Here is an 11,017-nt window from a genome sequence, read left to right as displayed (position 1 = left end):
TCCACCCTACAACGGTACACCACACACACACACACACACACACACACATTAATTCTTGCATGCATGCATGCACCCTTGGCCACTCTCCATTCCTCCTTGTGTCACTCTACACAGCCATATGCATGCGCTCTCTCTCTAGACCGTTCCCTCTCTAACACACACATACACTCACTCACTCTCTCTCTCTCTTGAGCTAGATTCTCTTTCTCTCTCTACTCACTGGAGAGTGTCGCCTCGCGCACGCGGCTGCCTATAATAACCCCTGCCCGGCCATCCTTGGCTTGCCACACAGGGAGCAACCAAACCAAACGAACCCAACCAACCAGCAAACTCCCCTTCTCTTCTCTTCTTCATCCTAGTACACCTTTTGTCTCTCCGTCCACAGTCCACTCCACCAATAGATCGAGCAAGAGCGAGCTAGAGCCTTGGCACGTGCGATGGCGGCGACGGCGACTGCGACGACGGCGGCGACGAGCGTGGTGACGGGGACGACGCGGTGGTGCCCGACGCCGGAGCAGCTGATGATCCTGGAGGAGATGTACCGCGGCGGGCTGCGCACCCCCAACGCGTCGCAGATCCAGCAGATCACGGCGCACCTGGCCCACTACGGCCGCATCGAGGGCAAGAACGTCTTCTACTGGTTCCAGAACCACAAGGCCCGGGACCGCCAGAAGCTCCGCCGCAGGCTCTGCATGAGCCGCCACCTCCTCTCCTGCGCCCACTACTACGCCGCCGCCAACGCCGGCCAGTACCACCACCAGCAGCAGCTCCTCGGCGCCGGCGCGGTTCCCCCTCCGCTGCTGCAGCACCAGCAGCAGCAGCAGTACTACTCCGCCTCCTGCGCCGGCGGCAGCTACGACCAGCACCTGCTCCCGACGACCGTCCCAGCTTCCGCTTATGCTGCTGCTGCTGCTGGGTACGCCTACCCCTTCGCCGCCGTGCCGGCGAGCCGGTGCGCCGACCCCTCGCCGCCCAACACGCCGCTGTCCTTCCATCACCAGGTACAAACCTAAGCTACCTTGTCGTCCTCCTCTCCTCCATCGATTAGCTACTTGCTCGTACAAGCTACGTTCATCCTGAGCTGCTCATGCTCATGCCTGACCTGACCTCATATATACTACTGTGACTTCAGGGTGGAGGCGTAGTAGGATCGCCGGAGTACTCACTGGGGAGGCTGGGCAACTTCGGCGTGGTGGACGACACGTGCCGGCCGTCGCGGTACGAGCAGCAGCCACAGCAGCTGGCCGTGGCGACGGAAGATCAGGCGGCGCCGGTGACGGCGACGGGGCTGTTCTGCCGGCCGCTGAAGACGCTGGACCTCTTCCCCGGCGCGATCAAGGAGGAGCAGCGCGATGTCGCCTAGCTACCTCCAATTTATAGCTACCAGTAGCAGCAGCTAGCAGTCGTCGTCGTAGTACGTAGAGCAGACCGTACGCAGGTAGAGCAGCAGCAGCAGTACGTAGGAGTGCTATCATACTAGTAGTGTCTTTGTATTTCCCATCGATTTTTCGTTGATTATTAATCCGCTTAGTACCAGCTGATCTTCAGCTTGACGTGGTGTAGTAGGAGTGTGGGTAGGTTGGCGGCAGGAAGAAAAGCGAATGCATGCATTGATTGATTAGTGTAGTGACATTATGGAATCTGAAGGTGGCAAGTGCATGCTGCCCCGGCTAGCTAGCCAGCCCAGGACTAGCTAGGTAGTAGCGAGGTCGTACTTACGCATGAAACGTTTTACCGCATGCAATAGCTAAGCTTTTGCTCCATCGACATGCATCTTAGCTTCAAGTGTGTATGCATGGATGAAATATTCTTTGTTGCCCCAGCTAGTGCATGGGTCTCCCAACTCCATTTCTATCCTACACAAATGCTACCGCCAAGGTAAAAAAAAGAAGAAGAAGAAGAAGTGGGGACTAGAGTTGGGTTCAAGTTTGGCCGGATTCACCAAGGTAAAAATGAGATTTGTTCGAGAAAATTCAGAGCAATTTTGAGATTTTCTGCCTCTGTGTGTAATTTAAATGAATGTCTTTTTTTAGCACCGCCTTAATTATTGATGGATTCGTAGGTACTGGTGGCGCGCCACTTGCATGGAGTGATGCATAAGTGCATATGCGCTCGTTAATTAAATATATAATTAACTGATATGGCATGGGACCAACATCAAACTAACTTCAAGTTCAAACTGAGTGTGCAAGGTGGAGAGTGTTCTTCCCTGTCGCCGGCCCATCTGGTCCCCAGCCCAACAAAGATCGACCACACACACACAATCAAATCGAATTCAGAACCACCACTGCGCAGCCGCAGATGGATTTACTCATGTAATTACCAACGGCACTGGACAAACGATGAGTGTGGTCCAATTCCAAATGGACCCACGTCCACATTTTTTTTCTTCTTGTCAAAAAAAAATTTCTACATATTTTTCCCTCCATGTTTCTTTTTAACTTTGAATATCACATCTTAAAACAAGTTTTGTAAAGTTTATAATCCGCAATATGTCGGTCAACCCTATCGGTGTTTGCTGCAAGTCCCCTTCTCAGTCCCACTAGTCCGTCACTCCGCCATGTCGGTCGTCCCGCTCTCGATCTTCACTCATGAGTTGCTCCAGCTATCGCTTCCGCTACAACACAAGTTGTCCTTCGTGCCGATGGGCACTGTCGGCGATGGACTAAGACCGCCGCATGCTCGCCTTCAACGACAGCTTCAACTCTCTGCTCTCGATCTTCCCGCTCTCGATCTTCACTCATGAGTTGCTCCAGCTATCGCTTCCGCTACAACACAAGTTGTCCTTCGTGCCGATGGGCACTGTCGGCGATGGACTAAGACCGCCGCATGCTCGCCTTCAACGACAGCTTCAACTCTCTGCTCATACCGGCCGCCCCCAGTGCTCTCCAACATCGCCCACTTCACCGCCAGTTTTTTGTTTGGTGGTGCCGGGTTACGAACAGCTCATGCTTAAGTTCCCTGCTATGGCACAACCAACACCAGTGGTGTCACTAACGCTGCCAGAGGGTTTCTAGGGCATGGGTTGTCCAAGCCTGTCAATCAAGGATAGATAGAACTCCCCACTCGCCAGGGCTATATGTCGCCCGTGCCAATTCCTAATAGGAATCACCTAAGGGCAATGTCTAGCGGGCCTGACGAGTAGCATCCTTTGTTCGCTACGTCTTATAGGTTCGTGCAGGTCCGGTTATCTATGGGTTTTTCATCTTTGGTTTTATTTGTTATTTTACCAGTTTTCTTTGGTTTTCCTTTTTTTACACCATTTTTCTCTGGTTTTCTTTGTGATCTTTGGTTTTCTTTGCTTTTCTTTTTGTTTATTTGTGGTTTTATCTGTTTTCTTCTTTTCAACACATGTCTACTTTTTCTTAGTTCACAACGTACATTCCTAGAGCACATGTGAAACATTTTTATGATACACGTTGGACATTTTTTAAATAGTTTTCAACACTTTTTGAATACATGATAACATGTTTCCAAATACAGGTTGTACATTGTTTTAATGGCAATAAACATTTTTCTAAACTACGCAAACATTTATTTTGCATTGTATAAATTTTTTGAAAGATTTCACGGGAATTTTTTGGAAACACCTGATTATTTATTTAAAGTGCCACTTACATTTTTAAATGCAATAAAACTTTTAACCTATGTGAATATTCTTTACATTGTATATAACAAATTTAAAATGTTAAAAGAGTTTTTTAAACAAGGAATATTTCAATAAATGTCACTTGCATTTTTTAGTTGTAAAAATAATTTTTACATTGTATGCACATTTTGTAAAAAATCTCATGTACTTTTTTTTAACACGGAAAAAAATGTTGCCATGATTTTTTTAAAGTTATCAACATTTTATTATAACTAGTTAACAATTTGTTTATACTTGGTTACCATTTTGTCCAATTCCTGGTTTTAAATTTGCTTAGGTAAATGTTTAGTTTTTGCACTATTGTCATGTAAAATATGTATAAATGAAAAAGATATTCGAGTGACATGAGCATGACGCCAGCTCGACGCACTTTGTCCTACTGGGCCGGCCCACCACCGCGCCCGGTAGGCGAAGCAGCGGTGTGGATCCTAGTAAGCAACAGATAGCCGCGCCCCTCCCCACTCTCGTAAATCGTCATTCTAATAGATGAATAGGGCCGGCCTAGGCCATGAAAGTGTGACCTCCTAGGGGCATCTTAACAAAGGACCCAATACATCTTTAAACATAATAAATACACCATCAAAATAATTTGGCAAAATATAGCACCAACACAAATAAAAACCAGATGATACCCCGCACATTGCGCCAGGAGTTGGTTGCAATATAGTTATATTTGATTATTTGAAACATGAATATTTGGATTAATAACATGAAAACTAAAACTAAAATATTTATTGTAAATAATCATTCAGGCGTGTTGTTTGTCATGCATGTTTGCATGTTGAGGTGTCGCCTCGCCCTTCCCACTTTAAGGAAGCACAGTGAAGAAAATATGCCCTAAAGGCAATAATAAATCTTACTATTTATTTCTATGTTCAAAAATTAATATTTATTTTTCATGTTATAATTGCAATGGTTCTCAAATCTACAATAAACATGAAATTCGGAGGAAAACCGCATGTGTGTAATAATAAACAACAAGTAGATTTCTAGTCTCGTATCTAAGACTAGGCCATGTATCACATGATGATCATGTTTTCCTGGTCATGGGCATAGTTAATGTAACAAGTATGCCAATAACAATGGGAGCACATTGTTCGTAGAACAATTGTGTTTAACAGACCCAATCAATTGATATACTGTAAGATCGCATCATCATGTACTTATAAGTATAATCATGTAAAAGTTAAATGTATGCCTAATTTATTAGACCACGAGAGTGTTGATCTGCCGGACGGTGTACTTTGGAATTTGTCAAACACGCGTAGCAGGTTGATTATAACGACAACTTTTAGGTGCATCATGCGTAATAGGTTGACTATAATGACAACTTTCAATTTTTTAGTGCTTTTTACTTTCTTTTTTTGAGAATCTCACAAAGCTTTATTACTGAATCATAATGTTCATAGGTACAAAAAGAAGATCGCCGGGTTGTCCTAGCCAAGTGTGTCGGCCAAACCCTAAAGATAACGCATGCTTTGCGAGATTATGGGCCTCCGTATTGGAGGTCCTATACTCATGAGTAAACGAACATGAAATAAAGGTAGTTGCTCTAGTCTTGATTTCCTCGAAAATGGCTCCAAATTCTGCTGAGCTTCCCTGTCTGATTGCATCTACCACCACCTTGCAATCGGAGGCAACAAGTAAATGGTTGATATAGAGATCTTCTGAAAGTGCTAATGCCTCCTGAACAGCTAGTGCTTCTAGCACTTGGGGGTTGTGCAGTCCTCTGAAAACGAGAGCTGACGCTCCCATGAACAAACCTCTCTCATCCCTGCAAACCACACCAACTGCGCCAAACGTACCTGGGCGTGACACGGCCGCGTCCACATTGAGTTTGTAGTAATCTGTTGGTGGTGGAATCCACGTACGGGGTCGTGGTACTGCTATCCCATGTGCTTCCTCCTTCTTCTTCTTCAAAAACTCTATGTCTGATAAGTAAGCTTTGATGAAGTTGTCAGTGGCAAACGGAGTCTGGTATATATCCTCATGTATAGCTTTCCGTCTTGCATAACCGTGCGTCATCAACTGAAATTGCTCCGGTGGAAGAGAGTCATTCATGGCAAAGAGCCACAGCCGTGCGTCAGGTTCTGAGGTTGCCCACATGTGCTCGACCATCTCGGCTTCTGAAAGTGCCCACACACACCTAGACACATTACACTCCAGCAAAGAATGCCGCCAGCTATCCTGCCCTCCGCATAGGGAGCAAGCACTCGTAGTGGCCATATGACGATGGTTTAGGACATCTCCCGTAGGGAGTGAGTGTTGCGCCAATCGCCAAGTGAAAAGGCGCAGTTTCGGTGGCACTGACATGTTCCATAGCGAGTTCCACCCCCTCATCTCATGTTCAGAGTTGGAAGGATCCTCCCTTTCCTCCAGCCATGCCTCGCGCCCAATCTTGATCTTGACAATCATCTTATAAGTTGACCGTACAGAAAAACGCCCCCTTGGATCATCATTCCATGCCCAGAAATCGTCCACACGCCGTGTACAGAGCGGTATTTGCAAGATCGCCTCCACATCAATGGGTATGAACACCTGTCTAAGCAAGTCCTCTCGCCACGCAGCTCTAGTGTGGTCGATCAGATCAAAAACCAGTTGCGGTGGGTCAGCAACTAAGGAGGCCACCGGCTTCATCATTCCGTCCCTTGGGATCCAACTATGTTGCCATATGTTCGTGGTAGTTTCATCACCAATACGCCGGATAGCTCCTTGGGTGATAATATCTCTCCCATCAAGTATAGATCGCCACACCTGAGAAGGATGTGGACCTAGTTGAGCTTCAAGGACTGTACATTGTGGAAAATATGATGCTTTAAGGATTTGTGCACTAAGAGAGGAGGGATCATTCAATAATCTCCAAATTTGCCGAGACAAAAGTGCCAAGTTGAAGATTTCTATATCCCGAAAGCCAAGTCCTCCCAAACTTTTCGGTCGGGTCATCAAATCCCAAGCTACCCAACATGGTTTCCTCTTGCCTCTCTTGCTCCCCCACCAAAATTGACGAATGAGTGACGTAATGCTTCCACAAAGGCCTCGAGGTAATCTGAAGCAAGACATCGAAAAAACTGGTAAAGCTTGAGCCACAGATTTTATGAGAACCTCCTTTCCTGCCACTGATAAAAGTTTCTCCATCCATCCCTTTATCCTTTCCCAAACTCTGTCTCGTAAATATTTGAAGGTGCCATTTTTGGACTGTCCAACATCGGTCGGCAGACCCAAATACTTTTCACTCAAAGACTCATTCTGCACATTAAGTATATTCTTTATCTCCACCCTAAGGGTCTCCGGGCATCCCTTACTGAAAAATATGTACGATTTATCATAGTTTACCCTTTGGCCCGAAGCCAAGCAATATGCATCAAGTAGGTTTGAAACCTCATTTGCCCCCTGGACACTAGACTTGAAAAGCAGCAGGCTGTCATCTGCAAACAAAAGGTGGTTCACTACCGGAGCCGTGGGCGCCACCTTTATGCCACCGAGCACTAATGACTGAGAACTGTGTCTTAAAGGGCACGAAAGGCCCTCCGCTGCAATCAAGAATAAGTAAGGGGAAATAGGATCTCCCTGCCTGATACCCCTGGAAGGTGAGAAGCTCTCTAATCTTTCTCCATTAAACAAGACCGAGAATGAAACAAAAGTGATCATACTCATAACTGTATGGATCCAATCTGGTGCAAAGCCAAGCTTAACCATAATTGCCTTTAGATAAGGCCACTCTAGTCTGTCATATGCCTTCATCATATCAAGCTTAAGTGCACAAAAGTTGTTTGTCTTGGATATGTTTCTCTTCATGAAGTGCAAACATTCATACGCACAAATAATATTATCCGTGATCAACCTCCCGGGAACAAAGGCTGATTGCTCCTTTGAGATAATATCTGGCAATATCAACTTCAATCTATTCGACACCACTTTAGAAGCTATTTTATAAATCACATTGCAAAGGCTGATAGGCCTAAACTGGGTAAGTAGAGTGGGATTTTGTACCTTGGGTATCAACACGAGTACCGTATCATTAATGCTTGCAGCAGTCTCCTCTCCACGGACGATCCGAAGCACCACTTTAGTTACTTCATCCCCACAAATGTCCCAGTGGCGCTGATAGAAGTGTGCAGGAAAACCATCTGGCCCCGGTGCCTTCGTAGGAAACATCTGAAACAGGGCCTGCTTTACTTCCTCATTTGTGTAAGGAGCGCAAAGCGAAGCATTCATCTCTGGTGTCACTTTCCGAGGCACATGTTGTAATACATCATCTACCCCCTGTACACCTTCCGTCGTGTACAAGGTTTTATAGAAATCTGTCACAAGTTGTTTCATCTCAGCCTTGTCCTCTACTCTTATACCCATCGCATTGTGTAGAGCTCGAATCATATTCTTCCTACGCCGCATATTTGCTCTCATGTGAAAAAAATTTGTGTTGCGATCACCCGTAGTCAGCCACTGTATGCGCGATCTTTGTCTCCACATTAACTCCTCCCTATGATAGAGCTCAACCAGTCGTTCATTCAACTTTTGCTCAAGGTGATTTGGAGCAGTCCTAGACGGAACACTCCGAAGCCTCTCTAGCTCCGCTTTTGCCTTCTTGATCTCCTTCCTAACACTTCCAAAAGTTGCATCCTCCCATGCCGAGAGGTTCTTTGACAGAAGCTCCAATTTTCTGCGAATCCCCACAACTCCTTGATCCGCTTGCATTTCGCTCCATCCTGAGCTGATAGTGTGACGCCATGATTCATGTGACTCCCACATCACTTCGTACCGGAAGCTCGGTTTAGGGCGTGGTAAAACCTCTTCAAACTGTACGAGTATTGGTCCATGATCCGAGGGCGCCGAAGTTAAGTTTGTAACCTTGGCCATAGGGAAAAGCGCCGCCCAATCAGCTGTGGCCATCGCTCTGTCAAGCCTCACGCGGGTGTAGGATCCCCCGGTCACTTTTTTCTCAAAGGTCCAAAATCTGCCATGATAGCCCAAGTCCATCAACATGCAAACGTCAACCGCATCCCGGAAACCTTGTATTTGTGCATTACTCCGATTAGCAGCTCCCTCATGTTCATCCGGACGTAAAACTTCGTTAAAATCGCCCAAACACAGCCAAGGGAGGTTGCTAAAAGACGCCAACCCCTTTAGGAGATCCCATGTTTGGTGTCTCAGTTGTGTCTGGGCCTCGCCATACACGCATGTCAACCTCCATGGGTCTTTCCCTTCCTCTACCACCTTTGCATCAATATGATAAACAGAATCACCCAAGATCTCAACATTTATTGTATTATTCCAAAAAATCCCTATTCCTCCACTTCTTCCTTGACTATCTATCGCATAGGCATTATCATAGCCCAAAGTGTTAGCTAAAGCTTCTACACGTGCACCCTTTACTTGAGTTTCAACAATACACAGCACGGTAGGGGTAAATTTCTTCGCAAAGTCGCGAAGCTCATGAACTGTCGCGACTTTACCCGCGCCGCGACAGTTCCAACAAAATGAACTCATTGCGTCCGGCGGCACTCCTCGGAGGAGCCCGCCGATCCATCATACTGGTCCTTGCCACGTTCCACTCCATCTGTCACCATACTCGGTGTCCCTGCATCAGACAGCTCCTTAAACAGGGCTCCTTTATTGCCAACATCTTTCTTCCGTCGCTTCACCTCTTTCCTTGGAGACACATATACAGGCGGCATCGGTGGAACCCCGTCCGGCTTTCCAGAGATTACAAGAGCTGTAGAGCTCACTGGGACCACGTCCCCTTCTCCATCATCGCTCGACTGAACTGTCTCTGGATGGTTCTTATCCGAAGATTGCCTCTTGTTACTTGCCACCACTACCCCCAGCGTTGCAGCAGTCGGTTCCTCGATCATACCCTTGGGCTCACTTGGCCCCGATACTTCTGTGGTCATTGCATTGTCCTCTCCTTCATCCTGCCTCCCCGCCTCCCTGCGAGGTTCATTCTGATATGCATTGAAGCGCCAACTTTGATTGGGGTTATACTGCTCTCGCCCCCTACCTCTTCCTCCTGCATTCCTTGGGCCGCCTCGTCCCCTCTGGTTACCAAAACCACCTCTGCCAGGTTGCCTGAAGCGAATATTGTCAGCCAGAACAAAGTCACCCCACTCAAACTTTGTCTCATCATGAACACCATCACCACACTCCTCGTGCCAATGCCCGCATTCACCACAGTTAAAGCAAAAGACAGGTAATTTCTCGTATTTTACTTGATATCTAACTCGTTCATCCCCCTTCTTTCCAGTGACAAACCTCTTAATTTTTGCGTTGATATCGATTTTCACCCTCACCCGGACAAATTCACCAAAGAAACCTGCCGGTATCTTGAGCTGCACTTCTTCCACCTCGCCAATTCGCGATGCCACCCCCCTAACTGCGGGCTCTATCAAAAAGTTGTCAGGTAAACGATGGATTTGCGCCCAAACTGCCAACTTATCCAACTTGATGCTATCAGGGTTTTTGAACCCATCATACTCCACCAAAATCACTGCTTGGTCTCTGAAAAGCCATGGCCCCTCTAGCATGGCCTTATTCCAATCCCCTAGACAACCAAACTGCGCTGTGAACAAGTTGTCCTTCACCTTCCTCCAGACCACCGTTTTCGCTGGATTCCAGGCTGCACGCATGTCCCCATAAAGAGCATTAGGGCTGAAAGTCCTTGTAGCGTGTACCCTGGCTATGGCTAGCCACTTCGCCGGTGCCCCCAGATCCGGTAACTCCTCCTCCCACACGAAATCATCATCTTCCTCCTCCTGCAAATTCAACCTGGCTAGCAGCTCCTCCGTCGTCTCCTTGCCATGCCGCCCCTGTGAGCTTGATCCCGACGCCATGAACCGAGCAGTCTAGTCGCCGCCAACGAAAACCCTAGATCGATCTGCCAGAGAAACCACTATAACCAAGGCCGGGTAAGGTCACGAGGGGCCTCCCTTGATCAGCCCGAGTCCAGGGGATCACCAACAGGTTCGATCGGGGAAAAGAAGGTAAGATCCGGCCGCGGCGCCGGAGTATGTCGAAACCCTAGGCTATCGCCGTCGGGGAGAGAAAACTCGCCGAGAGAAAACGACTCACGGACTCGCCGAGAGAAAACTCATGCTCTTGTCGTCACGATCGAAGAGCAGCCTTTGGACTTGATCCTGTACGTGGAGCCGATAGCAGTGACTCGGCGTAGTAGCAGCACCAGCAGATCACACTGTGACGGTAAAGCAACAACATCAACTCGCAATGGCCCTCGTGCCATGAGACATGGATTTTAGTCGACGTAGATTGGATCGAAAGATCGCACTTCCGCTCTTCTCCTATCGGACTAGTCACTTCCCACTCTCCTCAAGTGAACAGTTTAGCCACTATCCTCCCATATACTCTCCTTTTGTG

At 47.4% G+C, this 11,017-nt stretch overlaps 1 protein-coding gene across 1 annotated transcript; it reads left to right on the top strand.

Moving 5' to 3' along the window:
• Positions 1-273: 273 nt before the first annotated feature.
• LOC119319476 (putative WUSCHEL-related homeobox 2) lies at positions 274-1,988 on the top strand. Its single transcript, XM_037593955.1, has 2 exons — positions 274-1,001; positions 1,133-1,988. Exons 1-2 carry the CDS (start codon positions 438-440, stop codon positions 1,361-1,363), a joined length of 795 nt encoding a protein of 264 aa, XP_037449852.1. The 5' UTR covers positions 274-437; the 3' UTR covers positions 1,364-1,988.
• The last annotated feature ends 9,029 nt before the right edge of the window (positions 1,989-11,017 follow it).

Source organism: Triticum dicoccoides, chromosome 1B (genome assembly GCF_002162155.2).
Source record: "Triticum dicoccoides isolate Atlit2015 ecotype Zavitan chromosome 1B, WEW_v2.0, whole genome shotgun sequence".
Taxonomy (NCBI): Eukaryota; Viridiplantae; Streptophyta; class Magnoliopsida; order Poales; family Poaceae; genus Triticum; species Triticum dicoccoides.
The sequence above is the reverse complement of the archived record's forward strand: the minus strand, read 5'-3'. Positions and strand labels throughout refer to the sequence as shown.

Bases quoted from the DNA above. Each gene is read 5' to 3' on its own strand.
- LOC119319476 (XM_037593955.1), top strand. From the start codon at position 438: ATGGCGGCGACGGCGACTGCGACGACGGCGGCGACGAGCGTGGTGACG. The intron at 1,002-1,132 runs GTACAAACCTAA...CTGTGACTTCAG, and splicing joins CGCTGTCCTTCCATCACCAG to GGTGGAGGCGTAGTAGGATC.